The sequence below is a fragment of the Sesamum indicum genome, linkage group LG4 (genome assembly GCF_026168435.1).
Source record: "Sesamum indicum cultivar Baizhima isolate 11 linkage group LG4, ASM2616843v1, whole genome shotgun sequence".
Taxonomy (NCBI): domain Eukaryota; kingdom Viridiplantae; phylum Streptophyta; class Magnoliopsida; order Lamiales; family Pedaliaceae; genus Sesamum; species Sesamum indicum.
In genome coordinates, this window is record NC_142660.1 from 1046355 (window position 1) to 1070527 (window position 24173).

A 24173-nucleotide genomic window follows, 5' to 3' on the forward strand; every position below is an offset into this window, starting at 1 on the left:
TTATAAGTACTTTTCTAAAATTACTGGTTGGCTAACAGATATTCTTTTTAACTTATTAGAAGGATGCTATCTCATGAATATTTGTAATATTTAAATAATATAAAATATTAATAATTATCATAAAATTTTATAAAAGTCCGTGCAATTTTTCCTGATTATAAAAGAAAATAAAATGAATCCTATGCTACTAACAAACAAGTCATAATTGCAAGAACAAGACATACTCCCCACTCTGTGCAGTGTAGTTTAACATTTTCTTACCAAACCACACACACACGCACACCAGCATTAGTTACAACTTTGGATTGAAGCTTAAGGAAAACCAGCTCCACTTCCCCATTTGCTGTCGGTCACACCCCCAACCCCCCCTCCCCCACCCCCCCCACCAAAGATTCAGATCAAAGAAGAGAACCAGACTCGAGTCAATGTTTTACTGAATAACGCAAGACTCAAGAGATTAAACTGAGTCAGTCACTTGCACCACCACTCACTTCTTGTAGTGTGTGTTGCGTGTGTGTGTTTTTCTTGGGAGTTTCAGTTTTCAAATCACAATTTGAACCACAGAAATGTTGGTCCAAGATCGCATTGTTCCTCCCTCTGATGCTCCAAAGCTCCACAATCATCAATCTAGAAGCAAGCCCTTTTCGATTCCTTCCAAGAATCTTGATTTCTCAACATGGGCTTCGGAGAATCTGTACAAAATTCTAACAATTCTGCTTCTCATCACCACCGTCGCGGCCTTATTCTTCCTCCGGAACTACTCCACTGCCGGCGGCGATGCGGCGGCGCTGCTCTGCATCCAGTCCACTCAGTCGCATACAATCCACCCCAAGTTTCCACAGATTAATTGGAATTCTATCAACCGCATTGTTGATAAATCAACTCCGTTTTCCAGCTTTCGATCGGAGAAATGGATCGTTGTTTCTGTTTCGGATTACCCCTCTGAGTCTCTGAAGAAAATGACTAAAATTAAAGGGTGGCAAGTGCTTGCGATTGGGAATTCTAAGACTCCAAAAGACTGGAATTTGAAAGGTACTTGTGTGGTACCAAATCTGTAGTTTGAGTTAGTTGGGTTAGCTGTTTTAGTTCTTAAGACGTTCCATTGGTAGCTTTATATGGTTCTTTTCCCCCCCTTAAATGACAGCTTTAGATGGGTTTGATGCTGCAGAAACACGCATTTCTTTAAGAAATTACATCAAAGGATCTTATGATAAGTTAATCTAGTGGGCATGAGTTATCAAAGGATCTTATGAGTTATTTGTTTAATCTCTTAGGCACTCTTGTAATCAGGGATGGATTTTTTCTTGGCTATTGATTTTTATATCTTTGTAACTTTTTCTTTAACAGGTGCTATTTATCTATCGTTGGACATGCAAGCTCAATTGGGGTTTAGGGTGGTTGATTACTTGCCTTATGATTCATATGTTCGAAAAACTGTTGGGTATTTATTTGCCATACAGCATGGTGCACAAAAGATCTATGACGTTGACGATCGAGGTGATGTGATTGATAATGATATAGGGAAACATTTCGATGTCGAGTTGATTGGCGAGGGTGCTAGACAAGAGGTTATTTTGCAATATAGTCATGAGAATCCCAATAGGACAGTTGTGAACCCTTATATACATTTTGGACAGCGGTCTGTTTGGCCAAGGGGATTACCCTTGGAAAAGGTGGGTGACATTGGACATGAGGAGTTCTACACTGAGGTCTTTGGTGGGAAACAGTTTATACAGCAAGGGATTTCCAATGGGCTACCTGATGTGGATTCAGTATTTTACTTTACAAGGAAAGCTGCGCATGAAGCATTTGACATCAGGTTTGATGATCGTGCCCCTAAAGTGGCATTACCTCAGGGTACAATGGTGCCCGTCAATTCATTCAACACAATTTTTCATTCATCTGCCTTCTGGGGCCTTATGCTTCCTGTCTCAGTTAGTACAATGGCTTCCGATGTCTTGAGGGGGTATTGGGCACAGAGACTTTTGTGGGAAGTTGGCGGATATGTTGTGGTGTATCCTCCCACCGCACATCGGTATGACAGAGTTGAAGCATATCCTTTTTCAGAAGAGAAAGATCTTCATGTAAATGTGGGTCGTCTTGTTAACTTCTTGGTGGCATGGAGATCCAATAAGCATAGGTTGTTTGAGAAAATTTTGGAATTGAGCTATGTGATGGCTGAGGAAGGATTTTGGACAGAAAAGGATCTGCAGTTTACTGCTGCTTGGCTTCAAGATCTGCTTGCTGTTGGTTACCAGCAGCCTCGCCTTATGTCTCTTGAATTAGACAGGCCAAGGGCAAATATTGGTCATGGCGATCGGAAGGAGTTTGTACCACAGAAGTTGCCATCTGTGCATCTTGGAGTTAAGGAAGTAGGAACGGTGAATTATGAAATCGGGAACTTGATACGGTGGAGGAAGAATTTTGGAAACGTGGTGCTTATAATGTTCTGCTCTGGATCTGTGGAACGCACTGCACTAGAATGGAGGTTACTCTATGGCAGGATATTTAAGACGGTTATTATATTATCTGGGGAGAAAAATGTTGATCTTGCAGTGGAAGAAGGGCAGTTGGACTACATTTACAAGTATGTGAATCATAATTTGGATTTCTCTCCATCTCCTCTGCTTATGTTCTTTTCCCTAAGTTCATATGGGTAACCACACAGATGTCAGTCACATAACATGCAGTATGAGGAACAAAATCTGTTCAACTGCATAACTGTAGGATAGAACGTCTTCCCCGTCAATTATTATGGCCAAAATATGTTACTCTGCATCAAAATTTTCTTAGGGTAATATGTGAATAGACGTTAATTTACTTGTTTATATTGCTGTTCCTAGCTTGATTTTGGTTAAAGCTTTATACATATGCTTTAGTTTTTCCCTGCAGTAGCAACAAATATAAATAAGATGGTTAGTCCTTCGACTCTTTCCTCCCAACACCATCACTTTTTACCTTATATTTGTTTTTGTATTGGTTGATCAAGTTGTACTATCGTTCAGCATGATCACTTTATATATTTTCTGTTCTTATTTTTGTTTGTCCAAGTTTCACTCTCATTCAGGCCTCTTGTACAATTAGCTATGGGGTTAAGTCTGATGAATACCACCAAAGGACCTTGAACATGCAAAACCAACACCAATAACAAAGAATTCCTCTTAGAGTTGGAGTGCAGTTCTCTCGACTATCACATGATAAGCTTTAATGGACCTTTTGGTTGTTATCACATCACAACTATAGTATAATAGTAAGAGGTGGTTTTGGAAGGGACTATGTTGCTTGCCTTCTACATTTGAGAAATTTGTTTACCTGTAAATATTAGGAGACACTTGTTATTGACCTATCAGTGACCTTCATTAAGGTGGTTTCCCTTAGCTTGCTAATGAGCAACACTTGAAGTGAGGTGACAAACTGATAGGTAGTTCCCCCTGTCAAGTATTAGTCCGACAGATGGTTCTCTGTTTCTTTTCTCTTAACTTACCCAGTAAGTGTCGTGGCGAAATGAACCAATTCTTATTTTGTTATACAATCATCTTTGGTGGACGTGCTCTTTATTGCATTTCAACAGACTATGTTCTGTTCATTTAACTATGTAGAAGAACAACACACGTCCTAACAGACCTGATCATTTTAGTATTGAGACACTGAATGTGCGAGCTTCTCAAAAAGTACCAAGGCATTTAGTGCCAGTAATTGGTAAAAATAGGGCCTGTGTATATGTTATTTCACCTTTACATATTATCTCCATGCTGCTTCTTGATTTAATCTCTCGCATTTTCTTCAGGTATTTGCCAAAATATTTTGATAGATACAGCAGCGCAGATGGCTTTCTATTTCTTCAGGATGATACTGTTCTTAATTACTGGAATTTGCTCCAAGCTGACAAGTCTAAGCTATGGATCACGGATAAGGTAAATAGCTTTTGCTCATTAATTGCCCATCATGAGTTGTGTGCATTTAACTCAAAGTTAAATCTATTGGACAGTACTGTAAACGTACATAATATTGTCATACAAACACTCATGCCCATTGGTATGCTTTATAATGCGTGTAGGTATCCAAGTCTTGGACGAGCGTCTCAGTTGCTGGAAACTCCGATTGGTTCGTGAAGCAAGCAGATATGGTGAAGAAAGTGGTTGCCACAATGCCGGCCCATTTTCAAGTCAATTACAAAGAAAGTGTTAAAGACCAGCAGAGCCTTACGATATGCAATTCAGAGGTATTCTATGTGCCTCGACATTTCGTACCTGACTTTGTCGATCTTGTGAACTTAGTGGGCGGTCTAGATATCCATCACAAAGTTGCAATACCTATGTTCTTTCTGGCAATGGACTCTCCTCAAAATTTTGACTCTGTCTTCAATTCAATGAGATACAAGCAAAAGCTGCAGAGCAATTCTACATCATTTTATTCTGCTGAAGTACCTGCAATTCACCCCTGGAATGTTTCGAGCGAGCAAGACTTCATTAGGCTAATCAGAATCATGGCAGCAGGTGATCCCCTATTGATGGAGTTAGTTTGATGTAAAAAACAAAGACAGCTCAAGTCCTAAGACCTCAAAAGGGGGAGTTAGAAACATATATACTGCAACTTTTTGTTTGTACTATTCTTTCAGAGGATGGCATTCCTTTCTAGATTTTTTTTTCCCCTCCTTTTCTTCATCCTTTTCCTGTTTTGGTAATACTGTTTACTGATTGTAGATCCTGCACAGAAACAAAATGTGGAGAAGTATCTTTTGTTCCTTTTTCCCCTTTAGCAGCTTGAACATGCCAAGTCTTTATTGACATTGTAATTTGTACATTCATATGACATTTTTGCTGCTAAAATATCTGTATTTTGTTTCACCAATGTTTTTCAATTTTGTCTATTACTTCAATATCAATATGGTAAATCATTCAACTAAACTGCAGAGCTTTAAGCACCTGGTTCTTGCAGATTGTTGCATGAAGACCTGACGGCTGGAGCAAATGTGTAAACATGATTTTAGGGCTGAAATGGCGTACTATGTGTTTTTTGAAATATTGTCTTGCAACGTCCTCAAACCTTTGCCGAATTGTCTATGTTATACTTAGCATTGAGAGCATGAATAATGCCAATGGAGGTATTACATGATGACAATGGCAGAAAATTGAATTTATGCGAATCAGAGGTTTACAGGTTACAATTCAGACAACCAACCACCCAGGAAAATGAATACATTGGGATATTGGTGAAAAATTCAGTTCCAATTCTTGAACAGATCCAAAGATCCATCCTACAAGAAGGGAAGGAGAAGAGACCACCTATGTTATTTGCAGTTGACAGTAACTTCTTCAAATCAAGAATCAACGATCAATTCCTTCAATCTTGTCTTCAACTTCTGAGTACAGCTGCCTCAATCTCTCGATGTTTTCTGCAGAAGTTTCCCAGTATCCGCGTCCATTTGCCTCCAAGAACGTCTGAATCAACTTTCTGAATGAGTTTGGATTCGTACTCATGAGTCTGTTGAGCATTTGCTCGTCTTGAATGAAAGTCGTGTTTGCCTCTTCATACACCCAATTGTCGACTTGTCCTGAAGTTGCACTCCAACCAACAGTGTTGGTCAGACGTTTTTCAATCTCACGGACCCCCTCATATCCGGTGGACAGCATGCCCTCATACCATTTAGGATTCAACAACTTGGTTCTTGCATCGAGGCGCACAGTCTCAGAAAGTGTACGGACCTAAATCATCAATACAAGGAAGTTGTCAAAACAAGGTTGCCAACACTCAGGAAAGATTGTTGCAATTGATCTTGAAATTAAAGAATTTACCTGTGCATTAGCTGTGGTAGTGTCAGCTATGTATGCGCTAGGCTTCTTGCCATCCTTCCTGAGGTTTTGTACAAGGTTTGTTGGGTCGGAATCAAAGTAGTGACTAACATCGGTGAGGGAGATCTCTGAGGAGTCAAGATTTTGGAAAGTGGCATCAGCTGTACTCAGAGCCATCTCAAAAATCTTCCGTTTTTCAGTCATGCCCGCACCGGGAGCATCAGAGTCGAATGCAAATGATTTTCGGCTCAAGTACATGTCCTGAAGTTGCTTCTCATCATTCCATGAGGAATTCTCGACAGCAAGGTTAATGTTGGAGGAATATGAGCCTGAGGCGTTTGAGAAGATTCGAGATGCAGCTTCACGCACTTCAACTCCTAACGTTTTCGCTTGTTCTAGCGCGTGTTTTCTCACATAGTTTTGGTCTTCAGGCTCGTCCAGCTCAGCAACCATTTTTACAGCCCGATCAAGAAGATTCATCTGTGAACAGAAGTGAACTTTTATCAGCAGATACACATAAGGAAACGATAGCATGCAGATGAAAGGTAAGTAGAAGCCTTTCATTGAAGTTGAAAAGGCATCAAATACCTGATTAATGAAGAGATCTCTGAAAACACCAGAACAATTGACAACTACATCAACTCTTGGTCTCCCAAGCTCTTCAAGACTCACAGGTTCCACTCGGTTCACACGTCCAAATGTATCAGCAACCGGCCTAACTCCAATCATCCACAAGACCTGAGCCAGTGATTCCCCATATGTCTTGATGTTATCTGTTCCCCATAGTACAAGAGCGACAGTCTCGGGATATTTCCCTCCATTGTCGATCTTTTGCCTCTCAAGCAACCTGTCAACTACCACCTTTGCACTCTGCATAGCTGCAGTTGTCGGAATAGCTTGTGGGTCCAACGCATGGATATTCTTTCCAGTGGGCAACACTTTTGGGTTTCTGATTGGATCCCCTCCTGGACCTGGCTCGACATATTTCCCTTCGAGAGCTTGTTTTAGACTTCCCAACTCATTGTCAGCCACAACTAGCTTCAAGCATTCCCCTAAGAACTGGAACAAGACTCTGAGTTTTTCTCTGTCAGCCCTGTAAAATTTGGTGTTTGATAGGTACTGAATCCATGGTTCATTTAGGCCGAAGCCAAGAATTGATGTCAACTTGTCAGCAACATCAACAACCTGGCCTTTCTTGTTAGTTGTTCTCTCCACAAATGCACTAATCGCCCCACGTGACGCCTCAGTAATCTGGCGAAGGAGTTCAACGTCCCTCAATATGCCCTTGTCACTTCCTCGGTAGACATCTTCAATTTCTCTGCCCACCGTCTCGGCCAATATAGATGGAAGCGAAGAAATTCCATCTTCTGGTCGATCCAAAGCAGCAATGTTGACAAGTGTAGCAACTGCTTCCATTGCAGATGGAGGCTCGCCAATGACATGAAGACCACAGGGTAGCAAACGGGATTCGATTTCCATAATTTTGGAATACACCTTTCCAACCACAAGGTCTCGCTCTTTGGCAGAGATTTCCACTCCCTCTTCTGGAAGATCCACGTCCTTGTCCAGATTGCACTGCCTAGCTGTGCTGATGATAGAGTTCACGATTTGAGGGCCACGTCCCGTGTCTTTAAGGGATTGGTATGAGGATATCAGCTCGCTCAGCTGCTTGAGTCCTTTGTAAAGCCCCGCGTTTTCAGCCGGAGGAGTCAAGTAACTAATGGTATTCGCATAGCTTCGACGCTTAGCAACGGTGGCTTCAGATGGGTTGTTGGCTGCATAGTAGTAGACATTGGGAATGTTCCCAATGAGACTGTCGGGGTAACAAACGTCACTCATACCAACCTGCTTCCCAGGCATGAATTCAAGAGAACCATGAGTGCCAAAGTGCAGAACCGCATCAGCCTTGAAGATTTTCTCGACAAATGAGTAGTAAGCAGCAAATCCGTGGTGTGGACTTGCTGATTTAGAGAAGAGTAGCCGCATCGGATCACCCTCATAGCCAAATGTGGGCTGAACACCAATAAAGACGTTTCCGTATTGTTTACCGTAAACAAGGAGGTTTTCTCCATCAGAGTTCAAATTACCCGGGGGCTTTCCCCAGTTTTCTTCAAGAGCAGTGGCATATGGAGTCAGATTCTGGTATTCTCTCACACCCATCTTGTAGGCTATGTTAAGATTTGGGCTGTTAAACTGAGCCTCTTTGTCGTGAATTATATCTTCTATCAAGGCTTCAGCAGTTTCTGGAAGGCCTTCCACACTGTAGCCATCACTCTTGAGATCTTTAAGTACAGAGTAAATGGAAGCGAAAACATTCAAGTAAGCAGCAGTTCCAACATTGCCTTTGTCTGGGGGAAAGCTAAATACGGTGATAGCCAGCTTCTTCTCTGCCTGCATATGATTAAGAAATGAAACTTCTATCCAAAAATGTAATATCTTACTCTAGGTCTACGGTACATAATCGATATAGTGAAAGCTTGAAAAGCCGAGTAAAGTTATACAAGAAACATAAAAGTAAGAAAACTGTATCTTCTTTGCATCAGTTTATCTTCTTTCGTGTTGATTCAATCTCTAAGTGGAAAATACCTCTCAATATCTTCTTCATGACAAACTGTGAAAACTGAAATCTAGAAGCATAACTTGAGACGACCAATGCTCAAGCAAAGAAATCATGGTAGCAAGAAATGAATCAGGCCAATTGTTTAGGAATTATTATGTTGCTGTAAACTTATTGTGTTAACATCTTTAGTTAAATTATAACCAAAGACTAATGAATTTCTAATCAGTTTACTCTGTCAGATTTCTCATACGATCTTTTTTTTGGAAGTAGGACATATCCCATTCCTGACAGCCCAAACGAGTATGCAATTGAAGTGCACCAAAATGGGAGAAACCATTCATAACTCTGAATTACGTTGATTCCATTTCCTTGCAGATCATTGATTTGATAGTTTTGAAGATTTCTTGAATACTTTGCTAGTTTTGGTTAGTCTTTAATAGAACTACTACCATACAAGTTCTAATCTTATATAAACCAGTAGGTACCTTGGATTTCCTCTTGAGCTCAGCCCATTTAATGGCTCTAGTGCAGAGTTGCTCCACTCTTTTGTGAAGAGCATGTGATTTTCCTGCAATTATATAGTGGAATATTCAAAAAGATGAGTACATGAATCCACCAGAAATGCAAGATACGGAAAGAAAAGAGATGATCAATAGCAAGTATCTATATGTAGTGATCCTGCAGAAGAAACTGAAACAATCATTTCTTAAAATTCAAAGGAAAAAGGAAAGGAGCAGCCAAAATTCACTTGCCTGTTCTAGGATCTCGGCCTGCAAAAACAATTGGCTCCATTCCCCCATCAAGCTCCGGAAGAGCAACTTGTAGAGCCACCTGGATCGGGTGGAGCCCCAATGTGCTGTTCAACCACTCCTCTGTTGTCTGGAACACCAACGGCAAGGCCACAATATAAGGCACATCAAGCTTCATCAACGCCTCGACGGCCCTTGGATGGTCCTGCCTTGCTGGACCTCCAACAAGAGCAAAACCAGTAAGTGATACGACCGAGTTCACCATCGGCTTCTTCGTGATTGGATCAATAAAGTACCTCTCGACTGGACCCGAGAAGTCGAGACCACCAGCAAATATTGGTATGACTTTAGCCCCTCTAGCTTCCAGCTCCATGATCACAGCCACATAATGACTCTCGTCACCTGTAACAATATGACTCCTTTGCAAAACGAGTCCAATAACAGGAGAATTTGGATTCTTGAGCTGCTCATTTGTATCTCTCCTAGTAGCATACCAATTCAGGTACTCCTTCACATCATCATACATACAAGGAGCCAAAGGGTGCCAAATTCCGCTGTCCAAGTACAGCACCGGATCCGAGTACTCAATCTTCGTCCCTTTTAAAGCAGGAACATAAGAACCGGAAATCATCTTCAAGAAATTCACCAGATTATCCGGTGAACCCCCAAGCCAAAACTGCAGGCTAAGTATGTACATCCTAGCATCTTGCGCCTTATCACTTGGTAAGTACTTCAAAACCTTAGGCAGTGTCCTCACAAGTTTCAACATGCTGTCAGCAAAGCCCGCAGACGACTTGTTCTTCTTCTTGAATAGCTGGAAAAATGGGCTTTTCGACTGCCCGAGCTGCGACATACTGAATGAGCCCAACTTGTTGAGTCTCATTACTTCAGGCATTGATGGGAATACCAACACAGCGTCAAGCCTCTCCCTCTCTTTCTCCACTGCATCCTTAACCTTTAAGGCCAGTTCCTCCACAAAAATCAATGATCCTATAAAGATATTCGCATCCTCGAGATCTTTACAGAAAGTTTTGTAGGTATTCGCATCTCTAAGCTCCTCAACCAAGTACCCCACAACTTCAAATGAAGCATACTGTCCACTCTGGTTAAGACTTTGAACTGCAGCTGTGAGGGATGATTGGTACTGAGCTTCTAAAACTACATACACAATTTTCACAGTGGGGAGGCCATTGGATGACTTTTCGGGCACGATCCTCCTGACTTCGGGTGTGGTTTGAGTGAACAAACCATTGCCAATTGCAGCGCATTTGAACTTATGAGATGACTGTGTGTTGGTGTTATTGAATTTTTTAGGAAGAAAAGAGTGAAGGAAATAGTTCTTTTGTGAAAATGAAGAAAGGTGTTCTACTTTTGAGTTGGGCAGTGTAAATGGCGATGAAACCAAAGAAGCCATGCTGAAACTTTCTGTATATCTCAAGAAACAAGAATTCTGGTTCTTGATTACACAGAAGGAACTGAAGTTGCAAAAGAAAAAATAATATGTACACAGAGAGCTAAAGAGCAGAAAGAGTAGAATCAATGAAGAAAAAGGTGTGAATTAATGTACCTTTTGAGAAGGGCTTTCTGCTGCTTCTGCAGCGGTTCAAGAACTCTTCTCTGTTGGAAGACGAAGAAGTGTTTTTTTATATATTTCTTAGTGGAGGGGGGAAGTGAAAAAACAGTTGGTGTATCAGTCAGTGGTCAGCAGTGGGACACGTGTCAACAAGGGTAGACAGCATTTTGAGGCTGAGTTTCTCTTCGTAGGATTTTAGAGAGAGGAGAGAGAAGTGGGATTGTCTAGTTGTACTTAGTCTATCTGTGATGAAGTTTCTTGAATTCTGATTGGTTGGTTTGGATTTCCTGGAATTGAAGAGGAGGTAAGAAAGGTTGGATGATGATAGAGGATTTAACAGATAGACTCCCAGATTTTTATGTCACTATTACAATACCCTTTTCGCTCGTGGAGATTCTTGTTTCCCAGTTTGTGACCCTCAGTGAAAAGGAACTGATATTTTTTGTGTGTATACGAATGGGTCCAGGTATCGCACTTCTTTACCCTTCACCAGATGAAGAAAAATACAAGAGTAAAAACAAAGAAATCATTAACACTGTGCTCAGCACACACCAAAACACACACGTAGATGTTCTGCTCACCACCAATTCTTTTGGTTCAGCATTGATTTTTCTAGGTAAAATGAGAATGTCTGGTGGTTAATCAATTTGAATTCTGCAGAAGAAGTATCTTAATTTGTAGTGCAAGTTCAAGAACTTTCTTGTTTCTTCCAAGAACTTTCTTCAATGTGTGATATTAGTATATGCTGCTTTGCAAGCATCAATCTTTTTCAGCTCAATGAAGTTTTCAATTATTGAAATCAAATTCTGAAATAGCACAACTATATCATCTCGCCCGAAAAGCGAGCCATTTCTGTCCTCAATAATCAGGCTACTCATGGGCCCTGGAGATTACATTCAAACCGGTGAACGGCGGAGGAGGAGAAATCTGCAGCGGGCTAGGCGGCGGAAATGGGCAATGTAGCATGAGAAATGCGATAGATGCAGAGTTATGAGTCTGTTTTACAGTTTCACCGAGAAAGAACTGATACAAGCCCATGTAGGTGTACTTAGTGGGCAATTAGGGCCAATCCAGTATTTGCTCAGGCCCATTACCATTAGCTCATTTAATAGCTCCCCAAGCCTATTACTAGACCCAATTGAATCTCATTAGCCCATTCAGTATCTGGGTGGCCCAATAGAAGATAATTGAGTTTCTGATCAGGCCCATTTCTTGAATTTCATTAGCCCCACAGTGCCATTGTAGATCTGATTGACCCAATAGAATCTGATTATCCCATTCAGTAACTGAGTAGGCCCATTACTGCCATGGGTGGCCCAATTCTGTCCTACCCAAGCCCATCATTATATCCTAATGGGCCAATTAAGTTTACTTAGCATCATTGAATATGTTCGCAGGTCCATTAGAATATTTTCACAACCCCATTGAAGTTTACTTCTGTATGATTGTAAAGAGTGAAAAAAAGAAAATCGGAAAAATGGCGTGCAATTCGGCGACTTGCCAATCCGGTTGCTACGGAGATGAACATTCCGTCGACGAAGACGACCAGAAACGGCCGCCGGTGCAGGAAGACGGAGTTTCGGCTGGTGGCGGAAACTTCAATTGCGACGGCCTCTGCATCAAGTGCAAGGTTAACGAAACTATCGCCGCCACCCACCCCGCTGTTAGTGAAGGCGGCGGAGACCGCGGAAGATTCTGTGCCGATTGCTTTCGGAGTAATTTATTCGGGAAGTTTCGCTTCGCTGTCACTTCGAATGCAATGATTTCGTCTTCCGATAATGTTCTCGTCGCGTTCTCTGGTGGTCCTTCCTCTAGGTATTGCTCTGTGTGTGTGTTGAAGTTTGTGAGTCTGCAATTGATTGTGCATTGGAGCTGATTAAATGAGAAGAACCTTATTTCTCTAAGCTTGGATGCTGAGCCTGAATTACTTGGAGTTCCTGATTTTTATGAGCTTGCCTTGATCAAGTGTCAGCAAGAAACTTTTTCAGAAGAAATACTTAGAGAAGATCGACTCATTGTATAACTTTTTAGAGCTTGGTTTCGATTTTTTTGCGTAGAAGTGAGGTACCTCGAAGTTCATTCGGGAAACAATGCAACGTATACATTGGGCCAGCTTAAATTGGCAATCTTTCCATATGCGGAGAGAACTGATACTCTACTTTCTTTAGTCGGAATTTTCTTGATAAATGTCAAAGATATGAGCATAAAAAAATCACATTTTTATTTTTGATTGACTTAGATTTTCTAAGCACGTTCTTTATTTTCAGGGTGGCTCTTCAATTTGTTCATGAGATGCAGCAAAAAGCACAGAAGAATTTTGAAGCAAGTAGAGATAGATTGTTACCAGTATTTGGAGTTGGGGTCGCCTATATTGATGAAAGTACCATTTATCCAGTTTCTTCTCATGATTATGATGGAGCAATCAATCAGATGAAACTCATTGTGGCAAGTTTAGCACCGCCGGCCAAACAATTTTTTGTTGTTCCAACTCAAAGTATTTATTCACATGATTCTACGGATGGAAAAGATCGATTGACTGAGTTATTTGGTGCTGTCAGTGATATTACTGGAAAAGAAGATCTACAAGTGCATCTCCGCATGCTATCTTTGCAGAAGGTCTGTCTCTATACCACTTCTTTAATTAAAATCAGATGATGGACAAGCAGAAAATTCAGTATGCTGTATCCGCTATGCAGGTTGCTCTTGAAAATGGATACACCAAAGTTGTGATGGGAACATGCACATCCCAGATAGCATGTCATGTCCTTGAAGCAACTGTCAAGGTTAGCCCCTACTACCATATTGGACGAATAACATACTAATATGTTGTTTTCCGTTAGTGGGTGCTCTACTTTGTTCCTAAGTTAAGTGATATTAGAAACAGGGAAAGCTTAGCATCAAACACATAAGCTATTTATATCTTGTTTTACCAGGGACAGGGTTTCTCATTAGCTGCGGATATCCAGTATGTTGATGCTAGGTGGAAGATACCGGTGGTTCTTCCTCTTCGTGACTGTCTATCTGAAGAGTTGAACATGTGCTGCATTTTGGACAGGTTTGCATATGATCTTATATTTCCTTGATGGTGGAGAGTCTTATTGGATGTTATATAATTTTCTCTGTGTGTACCTTCTTTTGATGAAATTAGTTCTTTGTTATGTACCTCTTATTTTTTGTCAGGGCAGTTTAAAGACTGTAGAAGCATTTCAGCGACCTCGCTCTGGCATCAATGGCTTGATATCATCATTTGTTAAATTATTGCAGGTAGGAATCCCTTGGATGTATCTCTTTGTTAAGCTCCGGCAGCAATCCCTTTCAAGTACTGTAAAAATAATTGAAAAAAACATGCTCAGGTTAAGATGAAATTTTTAATGAAAATTGTGTATGAGCACATTGGGTATAGTAGTCCAATACGGCATTATCAAAACATTTCAATTTTCAACTTATTGTGAAAGGCAGAAGTGGAGACCCTTTGTCGCGACCAGAAGTACATGAAGCTTATAAGTCTAGGTTAGTCTCGTGAGGCTTGGCTCCAAGAATTAAAATTAATAATAATAATAATAGTTGTGAGGAAGAGTCTTTCAGAAATATTGTGGAGTGCCTCCATTCTATTCCCTTCAAAAGCTGATTTGTGAATCCACCACTTTGCCTGCATTACTCAGAAGAAGGCAACAGTAAGTGACTCTACCAAGTGAATCATTCTTGCTTGCATTAGTAGAACAAAAATTATCTCATGGTCAAACAAATTCGTTGGCATCATAAGTTGCATGGAAATTTACTTCTCCTTGGAATAAACTTGTGATAACTTGATGTGTGTTTGTTTTTCTGGATCAGCATCTGATCAACCTTTGCATTCGATATTCTTTTTGCAGGAGGAAAATCCTTCACGAGAAAGCACAATTGTGAGGACAGCAGGGAAGCTCACACCTTTCTGTTTCAACAGGATTCCAGAAGTTGGTGATAATAATGGCTGTTTGGCTACTAAGAGGCGGCAAAAGAAATACAACTTGAAGCCCAGTGAATCTCTACCCCCTGAGTCTTACTGCCTTATATGCAATAATCCACTTAAGAAACCCAACGGCACAAGTTCAAACCATTTTCACGATGGGAGAGCAAGTTCTGAAATTTATGCATCTACATGCTCAAGTTGCCAATATCAGATTCTTCCAAAGGATCCCACATTACTGGAGAACTTCTTTTTGCTGCTTCCTCAGTCCATGACAACCCTGGCTAAGGATAGCCGTGACAACCACAAGTTGCTAAGGTGAAGTTTTATGCTGAATTTTGGTTGTCTATACATCAAAACCAATTTATTCGATTTTTGTTTTCTTTTCTAGCAGACACCATGTTCTGCTGGTGGAAAGATGCTTATCATCATTTTTCATATATCATAAACCAACAAGTGCTATCTTCTAAATGTTTTTTTCCCCTTTTTGGTTTATCCCCAGAGACCAAATACAAGATTGTCTGTTGTCAGATAGCGATGATGGGGCCTGAATCTGTGATTTCCCGCTCATCGATGTACAATAGAGTGTAGGCAGTCTTTGCCATGTTCTCGTGCTAGAGCATTAGTCTCTGCATTCCTTGACTGGGCAAGCGATGACTTGCAGCTGGAAGCAGGATAGAGGAATGAATTAGACTCCGTACATTATTGTTACATGTTAGTAGATGGTTTGCCCAAAATGGAGCCTGAAGCAAACAGAAAGAAGCAATCACTTGGCTTTTGATACTATTTGGAGGTGTAATGGTTTTAACTCAAGTTGTGATTCTAGTGTTAACATGACACTGCTTGCCTGAATGATATTATTATGAAAAGTGTAGAGTTGCTTTTTTGAAAATATGCTTCCTTGTGTGGGCTTAGCTGTCCGTTAGTTAGATGAGAAAATGCTGCAACAATAGGCACAGTAATTTTATACGTCCTGAAAGAGATGCAGGAGCTGTCGTATCCAGAGTGTCGTTGGCTGAAATCTGCTGTCCTCAAATTAGTCTTACAACTCTCAGAAACCGAGAAGTATTTAATAAATGAAACTCAACAGGTTAACTCCAAAATTAGAACACATTAACAGCAAAGATCTTAATGGATTCATATTGTATAACATAATATAACGACCAAGAAAACACATGCACAGCATAAGTATAAATCTTTGATGCATTCATTGATCCAAAAATGTTTAATTTACTGTCTTCATAAGGTAAGATCAGATATCAGTTTCTGTGTACCAGGTGGTGATACAAGATGCTTTCCTAAGCATAAAACTCAATGCTGCCACCTAATTTTCACCAATTATCAGGAAATCTTTGAAAAGAATTCCTCTAAATGGCTTTCACTCACTAGCACACCAAGCTTTTGGTTCAATACAGCATCTATAGTATCAGGTCCAATGCTTTTCACAACATTGGCAGAGGACATCTCCATGTACTCATTCAGGTTATGATCAGTTCCATCTACAGAAACAAAATACAGGTCAGCATATGAAACAACGACATTGCCTGGAAACAACTTTCCGCAGAGATGGAATAGGGGGAAATAAAAGAAGAAGAGGAGAGAGCAAAGTATCAAACATATTAAAAAAAATCCATTATTAACTTAATTCACATTGGAGCCTAAAAAATGTCATGAGGTTTATATTGCTTCAACTCTCCGAAACTTCATAGACATGCCAGCACGTTTCCCCTTTCACATATCATATTTTCCAATGAGAAAAGAAAAAAGTTGTTTCTTGCTATTCTTCATTTAGCAAGAGGGGAAGAACTTGTACTAGCATTGTTGACACACTTGTACAAATTTAAATGACTAATATTTATTTATCAATCCTACAACTATTTATTTATGCATTATTTGAAATCTTTATATAGTATAAAGAATGGAAGAGGGGCTAAAAGTAACTACCACAATCTCTCAACTTGTGCTGATTTATCAAGTGGTAAGTAGAAACTTAAAGCAATGTAGTGATCTTAGATGATTAGACAGGAATTAGTAAGATGAAGTGTGAAATTCAATGAGAAACCAGAATTCTTACCTTCTGCAATAATTACTTCATATGAAGGAGGTGGAGAAATCCAGTTTCCAGCAGAATCTTTCATGTGTCTTCTGTCAGATGCAAAAGATCGCAGGAATACTGGTGCATGTACAATCCGAAAAAACCTGAAAGTACCAAATTGACCATTTTCAGACAGAACAAAGAAATTCCTTGAAAAATCTTCCTGGTTACTGTAAAACCATGTTTACAACCATAAAATACCACAAGGGTGATGGTTCATTCCAGTTCAAATTGGACCAGTACATTGTTAATTCAGATTTGTTTTCCATGAGCCTTTGCGTTATCCGTATATAACTGGTATGGTATACATTTTACAATTTGTTATTTTTCCCTTAAGTATTGCATATTTGGAGAAATGAAGATAAAGAACATAGAAGAATTTTTCTCCACATGCAGAAAGAATTCCTTCAGGGACAACAAAAATTAGATCTGGCAGAGATGGTATGGCTACAGCTGAAGTGATTTACAGAAACAGCACACATATTTGCAGTTGATCTGTACCTGAAAGCTACACCATAGAAATCAAAACATCCCACAGAATGTCATGATAGCATCTAAATATTCTTACCTCTGAAACTCAGAGAATAGTTGAAATGAAGGCCGAATAGTTTCTGCAACATATGTGGCTAATGGAGATGGGAAAGGAAGGCTTGAATCTAAATCCCACACTAGATGAGGCAGGTTGCTATCTTTTCTTTTCTGCAAGAGACATTATGAGACATGACGGTCAAAACCTTTTCCCTTCTCTACCACATTTGTTGGCCAGAAATGTTCCGTTCTTCAATAACATCATAAGTTTCTTACTTGTACACAGATAACATGATAATCCCAGAGAATCACCCCATCTGCTCTCGGGCTTGCCTTTTGATGCCACAATGGTATCTGATAAAAGGTGATCAATTTGAGTCTCGGTTTACTGACATTGTGTACTCAGCATTTCAAGAATACAGGGACAAGGAATCAAGAATTAATTGATCACGACCAACCAAAATTACTTGCCTGCTTTTTTTCATTGGAAATGAAAACCACATATAGATCAGATCCATCTGATTTCGCGATCCCATCCTCTGAGAGCTTCTTACATAGCAAATATACATTCTCCTCACTATCAAAATCAAAAAGTGGACAAACTTAACATCCAAACTATGAAAATGCTAAAACCAAATTCAATCATACAGTTCATCAATCAAAATACATCAAAAAAAACACTAAGCTCATAAAACTTAAAATCACACACGATCAATAGTATTTCCACCGAAGAAACATTAGTAACACATCAGATCATAACAAACTATCCGACAACATCTGAATTGCATTTCAAGATTTCGTTCTCCTTTCCCCCCCTCCGTCCGCGTATTGAAAATCTAAAAATGCATCCAATAAATTCAGATACCGATTCCAACACTGACCCATAACAGCAAACATCAGAATAAAGCAATCTGCAAATTACACAAACAAATAACAACAAAAAGACAAAAAGGGTTGCACATGTGATCAATCAAAACATGCACATAGTTTAACAACTTAGAGAGAGAGAGAGAGAGAGAGAAAGGGAAAGAAGAATCTAAATACCAGTAACAAGGGGTGTGATGGAAACGAGAAACTCCAGGAAGTGCAGCTGGTGAAGAAGAAGAAGTCGCGTCCACATTCAAAGTCGCCATTGTTTTTTAGTATATTTTCTTGATTTTCCTCCAATCTTCTATACTATCATAGCTAATGGGCTTTCATTCTTGACGGGCCTCTCGGAAATCAGCCCAAATTTGGGCTGTAAGTATTTGATTATTTGGGCTTTAGTGACTTAAAGACCCACTCTCGTTTGGGCTACTCTTTAATCATTTAAAAAGGCCCATTAGTTTCCTTTTAACGTAGTACTCTTTCAGATCAGAAGAAAAGCCCAATGGACTTGCCTGAAGAAGTTGCGTCAGCCACCTCCTCCGCCGGCGACCATAACCAAACACGGCGGATAATCTGCACCACCGGCTGCGGCCGCCCCGTAAACGTGTGCCTTTGCCACACCCTCCCGTCAACTCCCATCCCCACGGCCGCAAAAATCGTGATCCTCCACCATCCACATGAGCGCCGCCACAAGCTTGCCACCGTGCCCCTCCTATCCAGATGCCTCCTGAACTGCGAAATTATTGTCGGACGTAAGCTGAAATACGGTCAATCGAAGCTTCTCGATTCTCTCCATGATCAAGCTTGTGAAAACCCCAATTTGCCTCTTGGTCGAGCTCTTTATCTCTTCCCTGGTATGTCGCTAACATCAAACTGAAATGGTTTTTATTTCTTTATGTTTCCTCTCTTTTGAGCTAGTGCTTTCTGACTGTCGTATTTACCTCGTGCGAAAACTGTTGGACCTTGCTTTATTTAATTTTCTACGATAAACGCCTGTGAATCAAGTAGGTTTCTAATACTGATATTGCGAAAGTGAAAAAAATGATCCGTGCATTAATATTGTGTCTTGTGAATGTAAATGGATTTACCTCGTGTATCTTTCTGTAACCACGGTTGAGAGTGAGATAAGGTGTTAATCTTAAAGTCGTAGCCAAGAATAAGTTCCAAAGCCCAACGGAGCTCCATCAGGTAATAGAGAGACATGTGTGAGTTATACTAATCACTAGGTGTTGTATTCGATTTCTTTTTTTGGAACAAAAGAAAGAACCAATTTGGGGTAACCTTTTACTTTTTTTCTTCTCTCTTTTGATGTTTGAAGCCATGCCTTAGTGGTATTATATTGTGTGGAATGATCCTCGCCATAAATTCATATGGATAGTTTTGATGGAAACTGTGTTAAAACACATCGCTTGAATTATTGGGTTCTTTTTTCTTTCCCATTTCTGCTTCTTTCTACTATTTCCCATTGATATGAATACATGCAAAACGAGCCACATGCATATATGTGTTTCTGGTGTTGATGGGAGCACTTTATTAGGTCCAAATGCCTTGCCATTTGCTGAAGTTAATCGGTTTGGTTCCTCTTGTGATTTCATTGGCATGGATGATTTCGTTCTGATTCTTTTTGATGGAACATGGAAGCATGCCAAGGAAATGGTGCTTGCAAGTTTACCATTTTTATCCAAGTTTGCCATTCAAGTTTGTTTAGATTTTGATGCTGGGGTTGATGGTGGTACTATTTTTGACTCGGACTTGATTCTGAGGAAAGAACCATTTGCTGGATGTATGAGTACAATGGAGGCAGTTGCCAGGTGTTTACGAGTCCTCGAGCCTAATGGTATTGATATTGAGACAAGGATAATTGAGGTTTTGAAAGCTATGGTTAGTTTTCAGGCTTGCTTCTTGAAGCCCATGAAGCCTAGACCAAGATTAATGAAAACTAGTACGGGAAGAAATGACAAGAGCGATAGCACTGACTCGGTCTGTTAATGATATTCAAGTTTCTTACCAAGTCCTTTTTGTTAACAATTTGTAGTTCTCCAAAAAAAAAATGCAGGTACCAGTTTAATAACCTGTTCTTTACCATAATGTTAAAATATTATTTTTTTGGTGATCTCGGAGATTCTTAATTTGAAGTGTACAGAAGTATGAGGCTCGCTTAGAAATTTTATTTTCTTCATTGTGCTGCTCTCTTTCTTTGTGGTTTTATTGTTTTACATTTCAAATACTGATGGGGGACATTCTTGCAATCACAACCTAAGAGATCAACAACATCTAAAGGTAATGTCAAGCCAAAATTAGTTAAGATAAGAGGAACAATAAAAATATGGCAGGCTTCAAGATTCTCAAAATTTGTTGCATTTATGATGAAAATACATACATATGCTTTACTACAAGTATTTGAGTCCCTTCATTTTGGAACTTCATGAGTTCCTCTAAAGCTCAAGTTGTTTAATTATATCTACTATTCAAAATTACGATTTGTGCCCTTTTTCTTCTCCTATTCCATATGTTATAAATTCTCAATAATTTAAGGCCGGATCTTTTTCGGATATGGTTGAGAATGATTAATACAATTCAAAGACAGACATGTTCCTTTATTCGAACTGAGGAGGGCCTGTGTTGGTAATGTCAGGCTGGTGGTGGGGATCCTCATGTGCTTTATCCTTTCTTTTATCCCATGATAAGTGTGCTCTGGATTGACCTCCATATCCTGCTCGGCAGTTCTTGTCTATCCATCTTTATTATCTCTCAGTTCTGCTAGATTGACTCAGAAGCATGCAACTACTGTAGAAAATGTGAGAAGCTGAAGCCAGAAGCACCAAGCCTGCACCGGGTTTCGACTTTCTATATCTCCCTTCTTTGTGCTTCATAGTAAAGTATTTGGAAATTCTAGTATGAATCAGGTTTGCTCGAATCTAAACCAATCATATGATGAGTGAATTACACTTGTCATGTGATTGATACAAATGTAAGAAAGCGATTGATCACATAGCCAATACAATTGCGGTATGTTCGATCTGGCCAAACATGATTGGAGTAAGCATTTTTTGTGTTTGGATGCCAAATGATAATAGATGGACTGTATAGATTTAGTTTTTGAGCAGATCAAGAAAACTATTTGTTGAATTTACCCAAGTAGCCTCTTCTTTAATGTTTTCTACTGCGCAAGAGACAATGTAGCAGCAGAGCCACTTGGTGCAACATTAATCACAGTTATGCTTGTTTTTCATTTTATCAGTTGTTTATGTCCTTGCATTCTTCAGTTCTGCTATGTCAGCTGCAATTTGTGGGCTTGCATTCCACTTTACCAGTACTGCTTGTGGAGTTCTTGTTCTGTAGTTTAAATAGTAAATTGTGTAGAAGTGCAGATCTCAAAGGGCCTTGTGGTAAGTTTGTGGTGTGTAACTACAAAACGCTAAACCGTCTAATTAACGTTCAAATTTCTCTTAACTCATATAGTGCACGATTTCACATTTGCCTCGTTGTTGATTAAGTTCGACTACACTAAAATATACTCGTTTGTGATTTTTCTTATATGTTAAAACCTTTCTGTTATAATTTCGTTGTATATTTTGGAAGTATATTGTCATCAGTATATGTATGCAAATAAATAGACAAAAAAAAAAAAAGATGGATTGTGTGTTTGATTTAGGTTTGCCGTTCTTGAGAACAATATTTCTGACATTTCATACGAGAATTTCATAAAGGTGATGATGACAGGAGATGGGGTCATTTCAGAAGCATTATTTGATTTCAAAATTTCATAATTATATGGTCAAATAAATCCTTTTTTTGCAGTTTTTCTTCTTGGAAATGTCTTTTTCAGTCGTCAGTTTTTTCAAAACGTATGTCCCCAGGGCCGGCAACCTTGTAAAGCAACCGCCCAAACCGTCCACTTCTTACTTCTCTCTCCGTGTAATCTGTATTTATGCAATCTACGTATTTATATCTTGACACGTTCAAATATGTGTATAATAATTTTAATATTAAAAAGTGACCTTATTAAAAAAATTGAGACATCAAGGCATAGATATCTCCATCTATTTTGTGTCTGGATTTGTCAATAACTTACCTTATCAAGTAGTTTTTCTTATTCAAATTCCCATTTCTTTTCTCCATTTTCTCTCTCGTTTTAACATTAAAACTATACTTACCTTCCTATGTACTGATTTTAAAGTCTGACCATAATTTGATAATTTAGCAGTGTTATGCATGGGAAAAATAAAAATTAGGAATGTATGAGTATGAAGGATAGAAGACAGACATGATGGCAGGCAAGCCCAAAAGGCGTGCGTTAACAGTCGCTTCACATGAAAAAACAACCAAAGGAAGAAATCAGGATTGGTAAGAGGAAAAGCCATTACTGGTTGGGTGGTCCATGAAATAAATGAAAAGTGGATATTGATTACGGATATGAGTATCAATAGGAATACGAAGATACAAATATTGTGATACATAGTTTTTTATTTTTTTTATTTTTTATAAAATACTACTATTTCGAACGTGACAATTTTTTATAATTTTTATTAAAAAAATATTAATATAAATATATATATATGTGATATTTTATGTAAATCTACGTATGTGGAATTACAAAAAAACATTACAAGAAGACAAAATCAATGCTGCAGTAGAGTATTTTTCGAATAAAAGAATTTTACAAAATAAGAACTTGGTAAAGATTATGGAGGTGGTGCTGAAGGCCAAAACTTTTAAGAATTAATTAACTTTAAGAAGTCATCTTTAATCATTATAATAAATTTAAAATTAATTAAGTATTAAAACCATTTCAATTCTTATTTCAAATTCAGAAATATTCCCACTAAATTCACTTTATTTTAGCTCATACCCAATTTCATCTATATTCAACTATTTAATTTACTACAATACTCTCACTTTTAATATTAATCTCTCGTAAAATATAAATAAATAGAGTTCATTAATTTATTTTCCCTCTACAAATATAAAGTTATACTTATTTTCCCTCTACAAATAGATACACATATTTCTAATTTGGCCCATTATATAACACTTTCATGTAATAATTTTGTAATTATAAAAAAAAAACTGTAATGATGTTAACTTTAATATATATATATTATATGTAATCACTTTATAAGTATAAGAATATACATGAAATGGTAAATAATGGGCTCTGTGTAATTTTTTTAGGGTAAGATATACTTTCCCCCCTGAATTATTTTTTATTTAATATTTATCCCTCTAAATTAATTTTAGGGGGTAAGCGTTATATTTGTTAATATGAGGGGGTAAAATAAATATTACACCAAGAATAGTTCAGGGGGTAAAAGTATATTTTACCCTTTTTTTATAACGTCAACATTTTTCACCCAAATTTTGACGGAATGAAATTAGGTGTAAATGGAGAATTTTCAATTTTAAAATTTATTTAAACAGCGTATAATTTCGTATTCTCAAAGAGAATCTAATTGTAAAATAAATAACTGAAGTAATATATATCGCATTTACCACTATAACAACGGTTAGATTTTCCTAATTAGGAAAATTACAGTAAACTAAAATTGGAAAAGTGGTAGATATTTGGTAGTTAGAGCTCACATGGAACATCAAGCATATGATTATAATCCAAATTGAATTTGAAGTGAAGAAAAGCAATGAGCACATGACCCTAAGTTGGAAGCCATTTTCATTCAATGCAACTGAAAAGGACTTGAACCAACCATACCTTAACAATTTTTCCATTTTTTATATCTAATTCTATTTTATTTTGGGATCATTATATTTACACTTTCAAATTTATGGTTTATTTATATAAATTATTCATACTTTTTAAAAATTACATATACATCCGCACAGAACCTCGACATCATTTCATACAAATTATATATCCGTACTTTTTAGAAAATTACAGTTACATCCCCTATAAATATCAATATCATTACACAAATCACCCATTGCTTTTTGGTTGTTGTGGATGATTTCTGTAATTACGCAAAATATATGAATGATTTCTGTAAATAAACCACATATAAAGGGATATAAATATAATTATCCATTTTATTGTTTAGGAGGAGTCTA

At 38.5% G+C, this 24173-nt stretch overlaps 5 protein-coding genes across 5 annotated transcripts; 3 read left to right on the plus strand and 2 right to left on the minus strand.

Annotated features, from left to right (window-relative positions):
• Nucleotides 1-351: 351 nt before the first annotated feature.
• LOC105159757 (transmembrane protein, putative (DUF288)) lies at nucleotides 352-4847 on the plus strand. Its single transcript, XM_011076945.3, has 4 exons — nucleotides 352-1032; nucleotides 1348-2587; nucleotides 3788-3914; nucleotides 4058-4847. Exons 1-4 carry the CDS (start codon nucleotides 567-569, stop codon nucleotides 4523-4525), a joined length of 2301 nt encoding a protein of 766 aa, XP_011075247.1. The 5' UTR covers nucleotides 352-566; the 3' UTR covers nucleotides 4526-4847.
• Nucleotides 4848-5112: 265 nt separating this feature from the next.
• On the minus strand, nucleotides 5113-10734 carry GUN5 (magnesium-chelatase subunit chlH, chloroplast, putative / Mg-protoporphyrin IX chelatase, putative (CHLH)). The gene is made up of 5 exons (XM_011076946.3): nucleotides 9105-10734; nucleotides 8838-8920; nucleotides 6381-8183; nucleotides 5796-6272; nucleotides 5113-5705 (listed from the first exon to the last, which is right to left on the minus strand). The coding sequence occupies exons 1-5, from the start codon at nucleotides 10513-10515 to the stop codon at nucleotides 5328-5330; spliced, it is 4152 nt and encodes a 1383-aa protein (XP_011075248.1). The 5' UTR covers nucleotides 10516-10734; the 3' UTR covers nucleotides 5113-5327.
• A 1336-nt stretch (nucleotides 10735-12070) lies between these two features.
• On the plus strand, nucleotides 12071-15512 carry LOC105159759 (cytoplasmic tRNA 2-thiolation protein 2). The gene is made up of 7 exons (XM_011076947.3): nucleotides 12071-12489; nucleotides 12942-13290; nucleotides 13371-13457; nucleotides 13608-13729; nucleotides 13860-13938; nucleotides 14547-14938; nucleotides 15123-15512. The coding sequence occupies exons 1-7, from the start codon at nucleotides 12116-12118 to the stop codon at nucleotides 15169-15171; spliced, it is 1452 nt and encodes a 483-aa protein (XP_011075249.3). The 5' UTR covers nucleotides 12071-12115; the 3' UTR covers nucleotides 15172-15512.
• Nucleotides 15513-15805: 293 nt separating this feature from the next.
• Nucleotides 15806-18534, minus strand: LOC105159762 (amino-terminal glutamine amidohydrolase). Its single transcript, XM_011076949.3, has 6 exons — nucleotides 18288-18534; nucleotides 17715-17820; nucleotides 17520-17597; nucleotides 17284-17414; nucleotides 16695-16819; nucleotides 15806-16119 (listed from the first exon to the last, which is right to left on the minus strand). Exons 1-6 carry the CDS (start codon nucleotides 18374-18376, stop codon nucleotides 15962-15964), a joined length of 687 nt encoding a protein of 228 aa, XP_011075251.1. The 5' UTR covers nucleotides 18377-18534; the 3' UTR covers nucleotides 15806-15961.
• A 78-nt stretch (nucleotides 18535-18612) lies between these two features.
• On the plus strand, nucleotides 18613-20289 carry LOC105159760 (DTW domain-containing protein). Its single transcript, XM_020693436.2, has 2 exons — nucleotides 18613-18964; nucleotides 19648-20289. The coding sequence occupies exons 1-2, from the start codon at nucleotides 18613-18615 to the stop codon at nucleotides 20097-20099; spliced, it is 804 nt and encodes a 267-aa protein (XP_020549095.1). The 3' UTR covers nucleotides 20100-20289.
• The last annotated feature ends 3884 nt before the right edge of the window (nucleotides 20290-24173 follow it).